Source organism: Struthio camelus, chromosome 23, assembly GCF_040807025.1.
Source record: "Struthio camelus isolate bStrCam1 chromosome 23, bStrCam1.hap1, whole genome shotgun sequence".
In the NCBI taxonomy this organism is placed as follows: Eukaryota; Metazoa; Chordata; class Aves; order Struthioniformes; family Struthionidae; genus Struthio; species Struthio camelus.
Window position 1 is genome coordinate 6875214 of NC_090964.1, and position 20317 is coordinate 6895530.

Here is a 20317-nt window from a genome sequence, read left to right on the forward strand (position 1 = left end):
GTCCTCTGAGAAAAGGAACACATGGAAAAACAGATACCGACTGTCAGTATCCAATCCCCCCTGCCACGACACGCACACCTCTGCAAACTCACATCTGTTCTTGGTCATCTCTCTCCTCCAGCGAGCCAAAGGGCAGTCCTAAGCAAAACAGCCTTTACGGTGTTGTGGAAGTTTTTACAACAGCCACACACGCACATGGCAGCGAACTGAGAAAAGGTTAGCCTCTCCGGACTAGCACTCCAGCCTCAAGAAAGACGGGCCCCAGGGAAAGCCAGAGCTAGAGGCGTGCACCATCAACACCAGGAAACACAGGCAGCCTCCAGCCTTGCACAGTGCCCTCACTGCAAAGTCCATTTTAGCCTCCTCACCCTTATTCACTTCCTCTGTGCTACAGAGGCAGGACGTCTCACCGGAGAGGAGACGACACGCGCTCGCGTACCAATAAACACAGAAACTACGCAGGCCAATGTGTAACCAGGAGGCAGCTACCCAGACCCCATGCTCTCCCCGAGCCTGGCATGCTCCACAGGTGTGGGGACGCCCGGGAGTTTGGCCCTGCAAGGGCACGAGCTGTTTTTTTGCTATCTTGCTGACAGAGAACTGTACAAAATTAGCACTTCAAAGACCCGTGTCACAGAGCATCTGCACCCACCTGGCTGAGGTTGAAGGTCATTATGCTGTTGTCATCATAGAGCAGGATGTTTATGGTATCTAAGGCCCACGTACTTTCAGCCAACAGCCCAGACTTCAGAGACATCATCACTCTCCAGGCTTCAGGAGTTCCTGTAACATAAACACATGATACTTCCAACTCCTGGAGTTTAAAAACAAAAAGGAGATACTTGATACTGCTTTCTGGTCCCATGAAGAGCAGAGCCTGCTTTAAGATGTTGTACGGACTGTATGTACCAGCAATCTCTCTGCAGACAATGCCAAACAGACATTGTAGCTGAAAAGGCAACTATCCTGCAAAGTTAAATCCTTACAGAGCCAGAGCCCTTCCGCCCGGCAGCGCTGCACCAAAGGGTAGCGGCAGCACCTCGTGATGGACACAAGCAGAAAAACACAAGCTTCCCCTTACCAATATCTTTTGCTGTCAGCCTTCTCCTCTGCTTCAACACAGGTTGCGTAGCTTCTACTGATCCCGGAGGGAAAGTGATGTCTCGTCGTATCATGGGAGGCTGTACGGCTGCTGGTGTTATATGCGAGGCAGGGACTGGTGGTCCGGCCTTCTGCATTTTCATCCCCGAGTGCAGGAATGGAGATTTACTAGGAGAAGTGCGGTTCTCCAGAGGTCTGGGCAGAGGTGCTGGGCTGGATACCTGAGGAATGTGATTCTGCATGCTAGGAGGGGTCTGGTAGTTAGATTGGGGGGGCCTAGTCATTGCGGGTACGGGGGCAGAGGGACCATAAGGAGGTTGCCGGTTCCCGTGGGAAGGCCACGGTCCCTCGTGGTTTACCCTCTGATCTGAATGCAGAATTTCATCTGTTCGAGTCACTCCGTGATAAGCAGGCCCCTGCGGTGCAGAGCCAGTGCTCTGCCGATTCGGATAGCTGTACCCTATTTCGTTGCGCCCTTGCCACATGGCGCCCTGCTGCGGGCCCTCTGGAGTAGACTGTATGGGGCCACCCATCATCTGAGGAGGCATGTTCTGCTGAGCATTGGAGCCTGGAGGAGCCGAGACCCTGTCTCTGCCAAATTGGAACGGGAACTGGTTCTGCGGCCCTCCGGCAGATCGGCGGTCAGCAGCAGGGTATGTACTCCCATACTGGTTATACAAGTCCTGCTGGGGAGACGGCTGTGCAGTTTGCTGCTGGCTCGGTTGCTGGGTCTGTGCTGGAGGCAGCTGCTGCTGCGTCTGCCCCTGCCCGGCGCTGTACGGTACATTGTACATCTCCCCTTCGTGCCGCTTGGCAGGCGGGCCGTAGCTGCCGTCCATCGGTCGCTTGTAATTCTACAAGGAAAATAAAGCCATCGGCAACAATGAGATGCATTCACTTAGAAAGAAGCAATGCTGACTCAGTGGGTAGATCTATGCAGAGCCAGAGGACGCGTCCCCATGGCATGGTCCGTACAACGGCAAAACTTTAGTCATATCCAGGGGGAAGTTAAATCGACCTTTCAGTTTCACAAGCTGAGGCCAACTCCTTGCAGCAGACTGCACGGTCTCCTTGTGGATCCTACAAGGATGCCCTAGGGGCAAAAATCTGTCCACAAACAAAACCTTCCTGTAGAAAAGGCTCAGCCCTACTATACATTCACCACAAACCAATCTGTGTGCAGGTACTTGTTCCCTTTCAAACCCAGGAACTTTATCAGACCCTATTTCCCTTAGATTTCCCAGAAAACAACAGTTTATGCCGAGGCATCACACAAGATGTGTTAAAAGCTGTTGTACTTTCTGCTTCTTCCTTTCCTTGTGGATTTCACAACGCATCACTGAAAGGAGCAAGAATTGTTCTCTCCCGCTACTTCTTTTAAATGCCAATGGAGAAAATAGGTAAATGCTGAGAGAAAATTAAAACCCAGATCCCTTTTGCCTCCAAGGGTCTGTGCTCTAGCTACTATCCAGTCAATTCAGAAGCTCTGCTGTCATGACTGGCTTCAGATGGAGCTCTAGGGCTTTAAAGATGACAAGTACCAGAGTAACTCGAACTCTTGGCTCAGAGCCCCGTGGCTCTGGTTGCAGAGCCAAACTGCAGAGCAGTTGGAATTATTCTTAGCACAGCTCTGCAAGTGCCCTCTCTATACTCTCCTAAACCAGAGGACTCAAAATCATCAGGAAAATATTATGGGTCACGGCACTGATACAAAGAGCAAGGTATATATAAAGATTATGGAAAGAGACATATGCTCATTCAAACTCTCCCTGAAACAAAGCTATGAGTAGGAGAGGCAGGGGGGCAATGGGGGAGTAGAGGCAGCTCTGAAGCCTTTGCCTGCAGGCAAAAAAAAACCCTGGGTTATGTGGAACGATCCACCTGAAACAGCCCACCAGAACTATCAAGGGACTTACTCCAAACAAACTCCTCTGATTACTTGGGTCAGCTTGGTACTGAAACACAAATTCACGGATTCAGAAAGTTCCAGAGGGGCAGAGAAGCCCAATAAAGCTTCCCGATACCCCACCTCCTGAATCCCGAGCACACATGACTGAACTGCACAGCCTCCATTCTCAAAACATGGTTCGCTTTCTAACGCAACACTGGAAACACTAATTAAAACTTCCTTATGCTATTCGGAAACTGGCAAAAACCTCCTCCTGTATGAGGGACTTAATTCGGTCTAGCACCTACACGTCCACAAAGCAAACACACAGACCAAAGATTTTTCATCCTCTCTTTTTCACACTTTGCGCAGATAAAACTCCTCCTTCTCTCAGTCAACCAAACTGGAAACTTTTTGATAACTTACCTGCTGTTGCTGTTGATACATGGTAGTTTGCTGGCTAGGGAAGGGGCTGCCCGAGGATGTGCCTTGAGTGGAGAATTGATTGCCATAGGAATCATGTCTAGAGAAGAAACAGATGCGTTACCCTTCCGATCAGAAGCATTTTTCACTTTAACACTCTCCAAGCTCCCAAAGTGGGAAGAGCTGTTTGGGGCAATACCCTACACAGACCTTTGCTGCTGCTGCTGCTGCTGCTGCGGGTAGCGGCTAGGAGAATACATCCCCGACTCAGGGGTGGAAGGCATGATGTTTGGCTGTGGAGTTCCAGTAGCTAAATTGCCCTCAGGTCCCATGCCAGGCTCCGTCCTACATAGAAACAGAGAAAAAAAAACCCACACATGCACGTAAATTCACCCTTGCTCCTCAAACGGAAAAAGGACGGTCAGGAAAGTCACTGTAGTGATGAGAGGGTAATCGTTTCTCATGAGTCAAGCAAATCAGGGTCTCACTGGTTTCAAGTACCCACCTCACTCTGTCGTAAGGACCTCCGTAGGAATAGTGTTGCCGCTGTCCCATGGCCATGTTACCCATCCCTGGACCTGCAGCACGATTGTAAGGGTCACCCATACCACTGTTGGGGCCCTGCCCTGAGGACATGAAGGGATCGCTTCCTGGAGCTGAAAGATTGAAAGAAGGATCAACAACACGTATCCTACATCTACACTAGAGCCATATCCCTTCTTCTGTGGGAAGAAGGGCAAGTAGAAGGTCTCACTACTCCTACAGCCTATTCCGGCCTGCAGCCAGATACAGGGATTAGCACTCATGGAGAAAAGGGAGAGGAGCAGGCAAGGACTTCCTCACCTTTCCTCATACTGCTGTAAGGATCTTTATTTGGCTCGTAAGACATGCGACCCATCATGTCGGAGGTATTCATGCTGGGCTGGTAACCTGGATTTGGAGTCATGGAGTTCCGCTTCTGGAACGTGGGATCACTGCCATCTGCAAAGGCATCCTGAAGGCCCACTGAGTTACTCCTGATTCAAAAAACCCACAAACATAGGGTTATAAAGGTCCACGATGCTTCACAGGATCCTCCTCCCCATGTTCCCTCTCAGGTGTTGCTGCTCCCTAGAAGGACCGTAGTCACGCTCTCCAAAAGAAGCGGGAAAAACTGCCCTTCTGCAACATCCTCCTCAGTCCCAATCCCAAAAGCGATGATTACACAGACACACAAAGAGATGCGGACTCAGCAGTGTTGCCGTGAGCCATTAACAAAGCAGGAGCAAAGCCATGGAGCCCCATCAAAACATGGGCTCCAGTCTCCAGCCGTTTGCGGTAGCGACCCCAAGGCAACCCTCGCAGCCACAGCTCATGGCTGCCATGGTGGGAGAGGGTGCAATGGTTCCATACCTGATGCCTGGCAAAGGGGGCATCTGACTGTGTGGTGTAGACGCTGGAGTTGGCGGCTTCAAGTCTCCTCCTTCTGCCATGGAGCTGCTGGTGGACTGAGGTGTCTGAGGACCCTGCATGGAGCCTGAACCCGCTGCAAGAACAGAAACCTAGCATGAACAGCTCTGCACCTGACAGATGCAATTCAGAACCTCGGGAACAGAGAGTGACAAGTCTGCGAAGGCAGTAACAGATGAAACACGTCCAAAAGACAAGGAGCTCAACACTGCAGGAACGTACCGCTGGGCTAGACTTCCCAGAAGAACCATGTACAGTAATGCAGAGCTGAGAGGACATGCTCATTTTCACTATGCCTTCATTCTTAACTATGTTCCCTTTTAGGCACCGTGCCACCGCAGTGGTCTCGTTCCCCAGGCTACCTAGCTTCAAAGGGTGATGCTCTACAGCATACCAAGAGGAGGGGAATATGTTGCTTCCTCTCAAGTGGCAACCACGGACCCACCGCCTTCACGTTCTCTTTCTACCCAGGAAGGAAGGTTGGGTTTGAGCCCTCTCCTGCAGTCTCACGTTCTCTCTGAGTGATGGAAAACTCCAGTACTTCAGCTGAAGTCACTAAGCAACTCTGAACAAGGCTCCTGTCCGCTGTGCCCTTCCAGCAGGGTTAATTCATGCAGGTAAATTCAAGCACCACTCCCAAAGATTCCTGGAACAGGGAATGCCGGAGATGCCGGATCTTTCACTGAGGATCTTTCACTGAACGACAAAACCCGTCCAGCAAGTTCTCCGGCTCTGTGTTAAGTTGCTTTACCCTACAGTAAGCTTTCAGCAAAAATCCCAGGCCGTCATGTGTAATCCAGCTGTGCCGCCAGCTCTAGGAGCTCTGCTCTGCCCCTGGATCGCTGTGGCAGTGTCAGCTCTCAGGTTCTTGCAGCTGGCAAGAGCTGAACTCTTAATTAATGTTTCCATTAGTTACCAGCCCCAGCACCCGATATCCCTCAGCTTCAGTCCTGCTGGTTGATGAGTCATTTCAGCTATTCATTAAAATCCTCCAAGGTCACGTCCAGGCCATGTTTGTTTACACCCCACCTTCCTGGCACCCTGTCCTCTGCTCCGCAACTCCCTCCCAGCCCGGGGAGGTCTCAGGAGAAGGAAGGGCAGAGGTGAGCTCAGTGGGGAGCTTCATTCATGAGCCTTCCCCGGCGCTCTCCGTCCCCAGGCAGCAGCGGTTCAGTTCCCCTCCTTCCCCCAGGAATTCGCCGCTCCCCTCTGCCACGTTACAAGCGCTTGGCATCGGCAGGAAGAGGCCTTGAGACATTCCCCGCGTCGCTGCCATTTGGTGTTTGTCCCCACCCCCTGCTGTCCCTCCCACTCACAAATTTACACACAGTTGGAGCCGGGCCAATTCCATGCTCTGGGAATTAAAACCCTACAGCAGACTGATTACGCCTCCCCGGGGACACGCTGCTGCTCACAAGAGGGACCCAAGAAGGTTTGCAGGAAACCCGTGCTGAGAGCCCGCAAGGCAATACCCAGTCCACTTCAGACAAGGCCTTCCTGTAAACGCTTCTGGTTTTTGGAGGGTTACGAGCGCACACAAGTGCACGGAAAGCAGCTTTGGCACCGCGAGCTTTCCCCAGCTAATCGCTCAGCAAAGTCTTCAGATGCTCCACAGTTACAGAAAGTGGTATTTAATGCAGCATCAGACACCGTCATCTTCATAAAGTTACGCAAAAGTTCATTTTTACAACTGAACGGGCTGGAATGAAGCGTAAGCCAATCCAAACAGGTTATAAAGTCTGCAAGGAGAGCAAAGCACACCTCTCTATGTGGGATGGCTTAGAGCCCTTCATCCAAAGGACGGGGCTTCAAGATGCCCCACTCAGCTTTCAGGTAGCGACGTTATTCTCCGGCAAACGTGATTCCTTGGGAGACAGGCCTCTGCGTGTGCAAGGCTGGAGGATGCTTCCTTAGAGGGGCTTCAGCAATCCTTGGAGCAGGAGTGCTCCTTAGGACTCAGTGCTCCTCTCAGGCTCTGAAGTCCGGAGCTGAGGCTGAGAGCGCAACTCACTTTGTACACAACCTCCTCGGTTGCTGCTGATCCAGGGGAGCAAAAGAGAGGAGGAAAAGAAAAGCGAAGGAGTAGCACGAACAAGCAGAGTTATGTGGCTGAAAGGAGCACAGCAACCAGCCGTGCTTCAGTGCTGCTTCTGCCCATTCCCAGTTGCAAAAGTCTGGACTAAGACAAGTGCAGAGAGCAGTTTAAATGGGAAATGCAGAACAGTCCTCTCATTGCAGGAATCAAACCTATGGACTTAGTCAACAGAGCTGCACAGATGCACAGTTTGGGGTAGCAACCCTGCAAATTCCCTACTGCTGAAGTGCTGAAGCAAGAGCTCAGTCTTACCACAGCCCTGGAAAGAGGTCTCGGGACTATCATTTACCACCACATTAGCTAAAACAAAATAAGAATTGATACATCATCTAATTCATTCTGGCAGACACCTGGTGCTACAAGAAGTTTTAAGCGGCTTCCCAAATGCCTCAGCCCTATCCAAATAAACTCCAAATGCTCTTAACATCTTCGTTCCTCTACCTAGTATCTCAGTTGGCAAGAAAGAGTTTTTAGAAAGAAAGCGGTAAGGGATCTGTCATCTAAGTTTAGGTGGAACTCAGACACTAAATTAGACAGAAGTTTAGTCTAACGACACAAAAGTCATTTTATTCTGAAGAATACACCAAGGCTGAATCCACACTGGGACGGGTTTCCTGACTAGTGGAAAGACATTACTTAGTCCTTAAAAAAAAGAAAAACTAACCAAATTAAAAAAAAAAAAACCTCTTTGACTGAGGGGACAGATAAACATAGCTGCCAACAGAATGGTGATATTCGGACAAGCACGCTGTCGATCAGGAGGTTAGCAGGACTGAGATGCAGCTGCAGTACAATCAAAAAAAAAAAAAAAAAAGGTTCGTTATTCCACTCCTCAGGAGCTAGACGGAGATCCCACGTCTCAGAACCAAAAAGGCATTTTTTCCAAACGTTAGAGGAACTTCAAAGCAGACAACATTTTTATTTCACCTACATGAACTGGCTCGCCAACCAGAAAAGGCATCTGAGGGTTTTGCTTGTAAGACAAACTGGAAAACTGAAGCTTAAAGGCTTGGCAAGTTCAGCAGCAATTTAAGCAAAGAACTCAATGCAAACGAGACAGGAAAAATCAGACTTCCGGAAGACAAGAGCGTATAAAGTGCACCGCTAGCCCGGCTGTTTTCTACTTTGGGGAGGAAGGGGGCAGTTGTTTTAATAAATCTGAACTGGACACTACGCTTCAATGTTCAGAAACCAGAGATCCCAATTAAATTTGAAACAAAAGCATAAAGATTAATGAATTCCTAACTTTTAAAAAGTTCATTTTAAAGGTCTCAAATCCCAGAGCATCCAACTCTGGACAGGCTTACAAAGGTCTCTGGGCACAGAGCCTCGGAAAAGCCTCACTGTCTCCTGCTAAACCCAGAAAGAAGTAATTCACGAGGAAGGTGAGCACACACCCACGTCAAGCATTTACTGCCAGAAGGTAGTACTTGCATAGTCAAAGCAAGCACTGCTTTTCTAGAAGGTTCCTAAAGCTAAGCAGCAACAAGGTCTGCTGCTAGAATATGCAGAGATCGCCTCAAAAAGTTGACTTCAGACTTCTCTCTCCACCAGACACTCATACAGCAGTGATGCATTGGTAAGCAGAGAGCGTGTGTGTGTGTGTGTGCGCGCGTGTGTGCGTGTAAATATGTATATATTTATGTTTTTACTTTTTTAGAACTGAGTACATACATGGGTGGGAAAGACAAAAACTGAACTACAGCCAACAAGAGGCTTGACTTGTTCCTAGTATCATTCACTCACACATTATGAGAGAATTTAATCTTCACCATCAACAAGAGATCTGATCAAGAACAGACATGGGGACTTTGTAGAAGGTTGCAACCAGCCTGGCCCACAGCACGGGGAGCGAGGCCTGCAGGGTGCCACCGATCCCCTGGTTCAGACAGTCATCACACTCCTGAAACGTGGTCTCTAAACTCACCTGGAGATGGAGGTTGTATCTTAGTTTGAGACTTCTTTGAATCCGCAGCTGCAAAGATATCTGGAGGGGGGTCTTCACCTCGCTCAATCTTGCACTCAAAGGCGTAGAGACACTGGATGTACTGCTTCTTCAAAGAACTAGCTGCACTGCTGGACGTGCCCACGTTGAGATTTGTGGCTAACTCACGCCATTTCTTGTTTTTGTTGACCTGCGCAACCAAACAAGAGGCTCTAAACTCAAAATCCCAGCTACTTCTCTTCCAAGAAACTTTCTGGGAAGAAAACAGTGCTTCCCAACTAAAACAAAAGGAAGCAAAAGGGGCTAAACGGAGCATCTTCAGTAGTGTTTCAAAACAAGAACGAGTCAACTCTCTTCTTCCGAGAGTAAACTAATAAACTTCTCTTTGCCCACCTAGAGAAAACCGTTCAAACGGGGACGGATCAGGCCAAGTAGCGACATAACTAGCCACAAGGTAAGCTGACACCAGATGCAAAGACAAAGTCAGTGTCACCAGTCTTTGCACTGGACAGAGGGGATGGGAAAGCACTTGAATTGGATCTCACTACAGACTGTTCATGATCAGTGAATGGGAGGACAGACATTTGGCTCACTTAGTGTCTGTAAAACCCAGCATCTTCTATTTAAAAACAATTCTTTTTAAACCAGCGAACAAAAAAGCCTCCACAGTTAAAAAGAAAGTCATGGCTCACACCCAGCAACAAGGCTACCTTTGAATTCTGTTGCCTATTAACTTATGACTGCCAGACACTCACCTGAGTCAATCCTCCAATCTCCTTCACTGAGATGTAGAGCCGGTAAAGGTCCAAGGGTTTCCTGCCTACTGCTGGGAGATTGGTCATGCCCATGGCCTTCTCTTCAGTAAAGGCTAGATACCGATCTACCCAGATCTTCCTTTCCGGCTCACCACCCAGCTCGTAGAGTTTGGTGATCTTCTCGTTGGTTGTAGTAGAGGAACTAGACTTCTAGGAGAAATAAAGAGATATCAGGACTGAGCACAGAAAACAAGCTAGTTCACATCCAAGATGGTTTTCAAACCAGTCAGATGAAAGTTCAATAGTCAGAATTCTGCTGCTATGTAGGCAACAGCCTTATATTAGGCCTACGCTTGCCTCAGGTCAAGGTCAGTCTAAAAGACAAGTGTTATTTGACAAAGGTATCAAGAAACCAGCTGCTACTAGAGGAATTCACAGAATATGTTTTTGTTTTTTGTTTTTAAAAAGGGAAAGGTTTTAGAAACACTACAGAAACCCAACAAACCTCAAGGAGACTTTGCACAAAGCCATCTCTCTGAAAGATCCTCTGTGGGCTTGTTTGCTAAATATATGAGGAAACTTCTAATTCAACTGCAAATGAGATTCCCGTGGCTGCCACACTCTGCCATGGTGAATACTGCCCTCCAGCCAGTCTCTCCTCTTACGCAAGTAGAGGATGCCAGGATAAACTGGCATGAAACACTGCAAAGAGAATAAAAATAAACGTGCCCCAGGCAACTGCTCGACCAACATGCGTGAGGGGAACCCCCAAGACGATCTCCGTTCCCTTCCCTATTCCTCGACAGAAGTGCAGAGATCTCCTGCTACCCAGATGTGACATGAGTTCCCGCATGGGGTTGCTACTGCTCGCACATCAGGATCCAGGAAAACTGTCTGATATGAAGATGTATCGTAGGAATAAGGAAGGCAAGTTTACAGCCACAAAGTACGCGCGTTGCGCACGGGTTCCTACACATCTGCTTCACTGAGTTGTCTGAGAGTCTATTTAGAGGTAAAAATCTGTAGTCCTTCATCTTGCCTCAGTTTTCACTGGCCTTCAGGATATGAGAGGACATTGCAGGCAGTTCCTGATGATCAGCAGAGAAAAATATCCTGTCAGGGAAAGCGTGGCACAAACTTTCTCTGGAGTAAGTTTTCTGGTGCTTGCTTTGCTCTGTTTTGGCCTGCTGAGCCAATCTGCCAGGCCGAGGTGAAGGCGAGGCAAGCACGGAGCTGCGGCATGCTTTGATTTGGGATGCACCTATGAGAAAGTCGAGCAGCATCCCTAGAGAGCAGAAACGATTCTTGCTTCCAAGTCATTTGATACCGTGCAGGACCATGTTATTTTGTCTTTCACCACTTGGATCACGTACAGCTGCAGCAAAGGTAGAAACATTTGTGGGATTGCCAAGCGCTTTCTTACGAACTTCCAAAGCGGACACGAACTTCAAACCTGGTGATGTTCTAGACAAAGCCCTACACCCATGACTGAGCGCCTTCATTGCTACTATCCTGGCAGAAACACGTACAGCGAAAAGCAACCTCTAGACACTCAAAGGAAGCCCTTCTAATTCATTCATAGGAAAACTTGTTGGGCTTGACCACATACCACATGCAGTCAGCTAGGCAAACACACAAACTTCAAGTCACAACAGCTGTGGATTTTAAGGCTACAATGATGAAATTTCATAATTGATGTTAGAACTGATGCCAGTCTCTAACAGGCGCTGGCTTCAGTTTTAGTAAGCCCGATTTCCTTGTTAAGTTAGAAGAGCAACAGCTAACAACAGCTACGCACACAGCAAAACTCTTTCAGGTCTTGTAATGCCAAAGTGTCCTGCCCATCAGCGATGTGCGAGACGTGCTAGTAACGAGATGCTCCTACCAGAAGAACTGAGACACAAAGCAAAGAGCTTGAAAGTTAGGAGCTGCAGCCAGGTCTTGATCTAACGAGAGCATTAAAAAGGCTGATGCACCATCCCGAATGTCAAATCAAACAGCACGCTTATCAAGCCCAGCACGTGGTATTGGCCTCTTTTGGGAAAGAGCGTAACTGAAGTAAAATTAACATTCCTGAACTCAAAAGCACTACTATGCGTTTCATATTCCGGAGGGAAGCCCATTAGCACGAGATAATCCTTGAATAGTGCAGGCCAGGAGGACACAACCACCCTTATTTGCAGCTTCCAGGATCTCCTAGGCCAAGAACATTCAAGTCCTTGTTTCTCAAAAATAGAAAGGCAGTTGCCTGAACACACAAGCGGAAGCGAGAGAGCTTCTAAGTCTTCTTGCTGAGTCTTGGTATTGGTGTCAAACTCGCAGAGTGTGTACCTTCCTTCAGATAACAGAAGAGGAGACTAAGGGCTCACGGTTGGCAACTGCTTTTTTGGTGGTTCTTTTGAAACCGTAACAGTAACGCAAAGAAAAATACTCCTTGAAGAACTTGTTTGCTTCCTTCTTCTGGCTTTAATACAGGGATTAGTAAGAGGTTTGTTTGTGAAACAACTGTAACACTCTAGTTTACCACCACCTCCCAGCTGAGAGGTGATAACTGACTAATTCAAGCCTGCATCAGAAACAAACCCAGGTTTGTTTATACTTCTTGTGGCAGCTTCATCATGATATGGGTGATAATTCCTAAAACCTCTACGGTTGTTTTGCAACTGAATCCGATTACTCCCAAAGGGCTAGGAAACGCTCCTGTGAGCCCTGGGAGGCTCTCCTTCATTTCTGTACTGAAGAGCTGATGAATCCCAGAAGTGAAATCCTCAGTTGTTTGAACCTTCCTGGCAAATGCTGAAGAACCTCTTGGAAGCACTGGCACAGTCCAAGCACAGCCCATCGGGCTGCATGCAGCAAGGGTAAGTCATGTTGAATCTCCTTACAACTAGATGGCTATTTATCTTTCAGAGACCACTTCTGATTCAAGCTGCAGTCTGTAATTAGTTATGAATAGCGTCTGGAGACTCCAAAAATGCTGACCCAGAGGATGTATCTGTTCAGGTACCTTCTCCCCAGTTAGTAAAGGCAAGACTGGCCCAGGAATGAAACGAGAACATACCAATTCCTGGAGAGGGATAGGGGAAGAACAGCACTTCCTCCCAGCTGACTCAAACGTTAGAGGAGATGCCAGCATACGCCACAAACCTCCTGCAAGTCTCAGCAGCCCCTGGATGATAGAGGCCCAGGCGTTTAGAGATGCAGACAACTTCCCAAGGCGTATCAGGCATCTGTTAGAAAGTCTAGCCGGAGACCTGAATTCCTGAGTCCTCAGCAGGGGAGGACACGTGAACTTCAACAGAAAAGTCCCTTTCCCAGTCTTACCCAGGGCTGGTGGGTCTCTGTAAAGGATGGCAGGGTCTCCTCATTCAGTGGCTTGCATGGCTCACGCTTTCGCTCCCAGCTTTTATGCCTCTTCAGGGCACACCAGGGTCAGCTCAGGCCAGATTTACAGAAGTTTTTTTCTAGGATTTGGGTGTTCTACCCACAAGACTCAGCACATGGGGCAAGACCCGAGATCTAACACGATCTCCAAATATACCATGGTGGGCTACATAACCACAGGCACATTCATTTGTCTGAGTGTAACCATGCTTTCCTAATCTAATCACTTACAACTCCAAACCCTTTCTTCTCCCTACCTTTTCTTCAAAGGAGGAAAGAGCGGAAGAGTGACATAAAGTCTTCTAATGCAGATATTAAGAAGGGTGCTAATATGCCCAAAAGCTGAGTGCAGACAAAGAACTGGAACGTCCTAAAGTTAACGTGAATTCGGACAACACTAGGTTGTCCTGGTTGTGATGCTGGGCTAGAAGACAGCACTGGACGCTACGGGTCAGGGAAAACACTGGATGCAGAGCAGAAAACGAGCCCCGTGTGTATTGATACGCCCTCACACAAAATGCCAATGTGCTGTCACGCACTCAAGACAGCCACCTCGCAATGCATTTGCGTAACAGCACTGGGCTAGTTGCAACATATTGATAAAGCCCCAGCGACAGGTAACAGCGCAAACTGTCACGATGCAAGAGCACAGCACTGAACGGCACCGTGCCTGCCACAGAGCCAGGGAGCGTGGCTGTACCAATGGAAGATGGGACACTACAGTCCTGGCACCTGGCTTATGTCCCATGGCAACTATTCCTGCCCTTAAAGGTCAAACATCTCTGAGAGCTGAAGGAATTCTAACCTTGCCGTGAGAGATCGAAACCTAAAAGGAAGAACTGTGTTCTGATGGCATCTGTAGAGAATTCAAGTGCAGCTGTTCTTACCTCACAGGCCCCATACAGGATTCAAATACAGCAGAAAATATATTAACAAGTAGATGGTACCTCCCTGAGAACCAAGGTGTGTGCACCCAGGGTAGGAAAGGGGAACATGACATCTACACTGAGATTTGGATGGGCAGACAAAATTCTCTCCTGGGGAAGAGATGATCTTCTTATGAGTTGGTACTACGTATCACAAATACACACTCCTGAACAGTGCCTTTTTTAATGTACGTTGATATTTAGTGGTTTTTAAACAGCAGTAATACATTCCACATATAGCCAGAGCCTCCTCTAAAACACACTTACACATACATTTTGAGACACTTGTTTCTTTAATTATGCTCCAAAGCATAATACATCCCAAAAGAGGCTATCCAACTCGCTCGCCACACCCTTGAGCAAGAACCACGGTCGCAAGTAGCAGTCAGATCACATATTACAAGGACAACCACGCTAATGAGAAGTCTGTTCAGGGTAAGAAAGGCAAATCAAATTAGGTTCCTCTTGGGAAACACGCTCACTAGATAGATACAGCATTCAATCCAAGTTAACACGTGACGATTTTATTTCCCTGGACACTGGGAAAGATGGGAGTCAGTAAAAAAAAAACATTTTACCTTTGACTTGGATTCTGCTTTTGGCGTCCCATCTGCCTTATTGTTCATTTTAGTAGCAGGTGTTAATTTGACATCCCCAAGACCCATCATTTCAGGACTTGCTGCCATCCCTAGGAAGTTAAACAGAAGCTTTAACACTGATTTTAATCCAGTACCATGAAATCAGTGCAACTCCCAGCAACCAGTGGGGCTTACCTGCAGAGTTGTTGGCCATGTTCCCACCCATTGGATAGGGTGGGCCCTGGGGGTTTATCATGCCAGCCATACTGTTAATTCCCTGCCCATAAGGAGGTCCAGTTCCCATCATCCCTCCTTGGTTCATGTTGGGATAACCAGGAGGCCTAGAGAAGGACAGAAACAAACCGCCTTTTATTCCAAATATTAAACACTAACATCTTATCTTCTACCGAAGCAGATTTGCTAAAAGAGACCTTCTGCTGAGGAAGTGGAAAAGTGGACCACCCTTCCACCAGAACTGACCAAAGGTCAGGTGCTCTTGTAAAGCTTACCTACTCTAGACCCCACGCCTCATTCTCGAAAAGAAAAGGACACGTACAACATTTTGAAAGAGGGACTTCAGTTCTGAACGTTTTCACCCTTTATCTTGGTCTACTGCAGCCCCAAGCTGAACTTCATTTCAGCTGTTAAGTCACCTACACAGGGAAGAACAGATCTGCAAATTTTGCAGCTCTTCCCATTTGAGTGAAAATATACTCTTGGTATAGACGGGCAGGGCAGCGTCCCAGCAAAATTTACCAATTCTTCTCTCTCTCTTTTCTCCTTGTTACCCATATAAGCTAATAGCTTTACATGTACGAATCAGGAAACCTTGTACACAACTGTCACGGAAGCTTGCTGCTCAAAGGGGCAGGTTTTCATGCCTTTCTTAGCGTTTGGCAACTTGACCTCTTAGCAATCAGAGGTAACATCAGGGAGTGAATTGCATGTGCGCGTGCACACACACACAAACACACAAAAGCCTCTTAAGACAAGCGAGGATAAAAAGCGCAACACCCAGTCAGACCACAAATATATCCAAATTTAACAGCTTTACTGGGGGAACTCGATTTATAAGCAAGTTCATGGCTCTCATGGCATTCTGGTAGGCAACATATACCTACTCTGAAACATGCAACTAAAAAAAAAAAAAAAAAAGCCCACAGAATATTGTTGCAAAATTCAGTGCTGAATTCCAGCTCCCATTTCATAGCTGCTCATTAAGTCCCTAAAAGGAAAAAGTTCATTACATTGGACGAGTAATGCCTTGGTTGAGACAAATGCAGCTGGATGGCTGTCTACTAGATTTATGGGCTCTACCACATACACACAGCATCTTGTAAGTCACTGATCCAACAAAGTAGACCAGAAAGCCAAAACAACTGAAGGGATATCCAAGTTAAACAGATTTCTCTTATACATATTGAAAATCCCCTAAACATGGCATTAACGGCGTATTCAAAAACAATGCTCACGCAAGCTTTATTCTTTTTCTTTCGTAACACTTGAGATCGAGTATTCCCCCAACTTTGGGTTATTTCATCCACAGCTTTAAAACCCACAGATAAGACAGGGGAAAGGGACAGAGTCCAAAGGACTCATTCCTTACCTGGTCTGGATGGAGTTGGCAGCAACATGCATGGCGGCAGCAGCTACTTCTTGTGCTTTGCGGTTCATGCCACCTGGTGGGGGGCACATCCCTGTGCCCACCTGAGGAGGCATATTCGCCATGTTAGGTCCATAAGGTCTGTTTCCCATGGTCGCATGGCTCATCCTCCCTGGGGGAAGCCCACTGTATGGTGGCACACCAGTCTGCCCATGCATCTGGCTCCCTGCTCCCATTGGGTTCATGCTTCCTCCCATTCCTGGACTGGGGTAGTTGGCATTGGACATAGCATTGTAGTTTGGCTGCCTGGGATAACCTCCTAAGGAGATAAAAAGAGGGGAAGACAACATCATTCAACTAGTTAGTTTATGAATCACTACAAAAATCTTCAATCAGCAAATATTTAAAGATCACTAACAGAGATGAGGGGGAGTGTTAACACCTCAACAAAAAGTCAAAGTACTTGGATATAAGCCACATAAAATGTGTTTTGACACAGCCAAGTAACAACATCGATTCAAAAGCTGCCTGAGACTCTCCCAAACCTCAACAGAGCAGAGTGAGCTAAACGATCCAGGACAGGATGTAGAAAACTCACTTAACCCTTTCCAAAACATGCAACACTACCAAATTTCTTCCTCTCCAAAGAGGAATGGATCTTCTCTACTGCACTGGAGGCACTACCAACAGCTTTTTAAACCAGGAGGAAGGATCCTGCATTTAAAAGTGCAACTAGCCCTGAAAGCAACGTATTTCATCAATCTCAAATACGATACACAAAGCACTGTTCCTTCCAGCTGATGAGCGCATTGTTTTGCATTACCCACACGTTAAGAGGAGACAAACAAACGCTGTTTTTCACAGACAACAGATATTACAGTAGACACATAAGTCTTGCAGATTTCTGAGCTCAGCTGCCACCTCGAGGAGCTCTCTGCATCTCACCTTGAGGTCCGTATTGCCCGCTCTGGGGTCCGTAGCTCCCCATGGAGTTCTGCTGGTATGCCCCCATTCCAGCGTGCATCTGTCCTCCAGAAGACTGCCGGGGAGATAAGGCTGAGCCGGGCTGAGGCGAGCTGTACTGGGGCATCTGAGGGTTCCTCTGCAGGTAACCTGGCCACCAGAGAGCGGAGCAGACAATTGTTAGTGCAACTATTCAGAGGTACCACTGGACACACGTTCTTAGGCAGCAGCGTTCCCCACGACCCACCAACAAAATCTTTCCAGCAACAGCCTAGACAGATTTTACAGCAGTTGCTAGTAAGGAGCCCATTTTATCCAGCAGGACAATATACTCAATTTCCTGTTTTTTGCCAGGGAAAAGCTAGTATCACAGGACTAGACAGCACAACCCGGCAAATCCGCGTTTCTTCCTTTTTTAAAAGGTGACAACTATATACTTTCAGCCGTAACAGCTGAAATTATACACGTTCTCCACCCCTCCCCCAACCTTATTCTCTTCTGGGGCAAAGGCACACGTACTGTTGCAAGCAGTCCCCATTTTGAAGTATAAGGTCACGGATCTCGGACAAGCAACGTTCAGAGGAATTGTGTTTCAAAAGCCAGAGAGAGCGCCTTACAAGTCAAACCACTAGCTTGGATGAAACGTTAAAGAGACTAAAGGATGGCCAGCAGCTGAATTTACTGCAGTGTGCCTGAAGCACTTGCAGCTTATAAAGCTGGGGCAGCTTTTTTAGCACTATCTCACCACAGAATCCATGTCATCAAGCCAGGTAATTTTTGATTACGTGTCTAGCTTTACAAACAGCTCTTTTAGTTAAATCTTTTAACTCCTGTCACACACCTCGATCTTGCGCTATGCTTGACTGGTTCATGGAAGGATGCATGATACTGTCCGACTGGCCACTAGGCGGTCGGGGTGGCATCTGATTGCCTATGCAGCAGAAAGGAGGAAGGTTAGTCAAAAAAACTGCATGCCACAAAATTCAGGATGCAAGAGTATTAAATACTAGAACTACGAACATTTTCAAGAGAAGGGCGCGTTTGCCACAGCAAGGAAAAACAGCAGCAAGGGGAAGATCAGTCACGTTAATTTTTCCTTATAAAACCTTGGAAAAATGACGCTGTTGGTTTGCAAGCCAGCGCAACCCTTCCTACTGCATCCTTTGCAAGTTATGGCCATATTTTAAAAGAAACAAAATCAAATCCCAAGATCTCAACGAGCATGTAATACTGACACTGGCCAGTTCCTCCTCACGGGCCATTTTAATTCACTCTTCAGCTACATGAGGCAGTCGCATCAAAGGACTGACACGTGCCAAACAGCATTACCTGGTACTGCAGCAGGTGAAAGCGGACCAGAGCGGGACTGAGCAACACTAGCAGGAGATCCAACAGGGGATGGGGAGGGTCCTCTGATGCCTGGCAGGTGAGGAGAGGTATGTGGAGAGAAAGGAGACTGAGCTGGGTTACTCTGCTCTCCTTGACTGCTGGAAATCCCTGACGTGCTTACTCCAGGACTTAGGGCTCCTTCTGTACCCATGGGCAGATCATCTATTGAACCAGACAGGTCCTGCAATACACAGAGAAACAGATCAGGCAAAACCAGAGAGACGTGGGACCGCTCTCTCATCTACCACCATGAAAGAGTGCATTTCTCCCTTAGGCTCACTACAAATAGAAATCAATGAACCCGGTTCATGTTACTGTCAGTTACGAAGCTGCCGCACCGATTGAGGTAACTGCCAGATGTGTCTTATCCCGCTGCCTGTTCCTGAACCCACGAGTTTCCTAGCTAGTTTACCGGGTGCTTGCTGATGGTCCAGGCAACTGGCCAATTCTCTTATTTCCTTCTTTTAACTCAGTGTAGAAGCTAGAAATTACAGAATGCATCAACGATACACGTAAAACTGCAAGCAGGGGAGACGGTCCACGCGATCACGACTTGGAAGAGAAACGCGGCTCGGCCTCTGAAAGGCAGAGAACTCCTGCCTCCCCGTAATTAATTCATAAACCTCAGATGAGCTGGGAAACTACTCACTTGAGATGGATAAAAACAAACTAAATACAGAGATTTAAAAGAAAACCGTAAAGCATTTTTCAGGGTTCCCACTTCCTCTTCTTCAGAGATAGCCGAAACTAGCAATTACAATGTCAGCTTTAAACTTCAGCTTTTCTTTAAGGTAAGCCTATAAAATACCTTTCCGAGTGCATGTATCCACCCTGAAAAAGAGCAGCATGAAAAGCCTGTTTAAGAGAGCTGAAATCTCCAATTGCCACAACTGGGGCTGCAAAACTACAGCACCAAAAATCAGCCAGCGAGCCAGTGAAATGGGGACACTTCCAAGCAGATGTCGCGCAAATTCAACATGTGCAATTGCACTGGCTGCTTGGTAATACGGTGCATCATCTATTCAGACTTGGCCTGGAGTAAATGAATGAGTTACAGTCCAAGACCAAGGCAGATGAATAGGCAGCAGCGGCACATTTGAACAGAACACCAGGAAGTCAGAACTATTCCAGTGATTAGATAAAATCTCTGCCAGAGATTTAGAGAATCGCAGCAGTTGAAGAAGTGGCAGGCCCAAGCTCACCCAGACTTCACCTACCCTTTTTCAAGCCTGCCAGAGCAATCAACCCTGGATGAGAAGCGCTCTGGCCTGAGCCCTGAAGTCACTTCAGATCTGAACAGAATTCAGCTGACCAGCATGAACAGAGCCAACCTCATTTCAAACACCACGCAGAAAGGCTAAGCCAACTGATAAATAACTCGGGCGCTCTGGTCTCATTTACACTGACTGGATGAGTCCTTGTTTAGCAGCAGTTCAGATAACACTTCCCCAGCTCCGTGCAGCGCAGAAGGACCTCAGACACAAGATACTGCAAAGTTATCGGCCTTCAGAAGCAAGCAAGAGCCCTATCACTCTGTAAGACCTGTCTGCCAGGTGATGTGTGAAAAGGCTCTGACAGCATGTCCCAACATCTCAGCTGGAGAACACTACTTCACCACATCTTAGGAAGCGGAAAACTGAAGTAACATCGGAATCAAAAAGCCCCAGCAGATATCCAGCCACCTCATTATACTCATTGGATAGACGATGACATTCAGAAGGACAAGCAAATGGGAGAGTTGGGTATCAGCTGGATGGCATGCAGACGTCTGTTGCAACAGTGCCATCTTGTCTGCTCTAACAGTAGAAGTTGGTCAAA

General features: G+C 47.6%; 1 protein-coding gene across 3 annotated transcripts in view; it reads right to left on the reverse strand.

Annotated features, from left to right (window-relative positions):
• The window catches only part of ARID1A (AT-rich interaction domain 1A), a 64079-nt gene that overhangs the window by 3130 nt on the left and 40632 nt on the right, over positions 1–20317 (reverse strand). The window contains exons 5-19 of one of the 3 annotated variants that reach the window (XM_068917738.1): positions 18440–18680; positions 17952–18041; positions 17093–17260; positions 16151–16466; positions 14740–14885; positions 14545–14654; positions 9657–9863; positions 8884–9091; positions 4805–4937; positions 4256–4428; positions 3918–4068; positions 3623–3757; positions 3416–3512; positions 1082–1955; positions 653–783 (exon numbers count right to left, since the gene is read on the reverse strand). In XM_068917738.1, the coding sequence (XP_068773839.1) occupies positions 653–783; positions 1082–1955; positions 3416–3512; positions 3623–3757; positions 3918–4068; positions 4256–4428; positions 4805–4937; positions 8884–9091; positions 9657–9863; positions 14545–14654; positions 14740–14885; positions 16151–16466; positions 17093–17260; positions 17952–18041; positions 18440–18680 (3180 nt within the window). Of the gene's footprint in view, positions 1–652; positions 784–1081; positions 1956–3415; positions 3513–3622; positions 3758–3917; positions 4069–4255; positions 4429–4804; positions 4938–8883; positions 9092–9656; positions 9867–14544; positions 14655–14739; positions 14886–16150; positions 16467–17092; positions 17261–17951; positions 18042–18439; positions 18681–20317 lie in introns of all 3 variants that reach the window. The other 2 variants (XM_068917737.1, XM_068917739.1) reach the window with 2 other exon arrangements.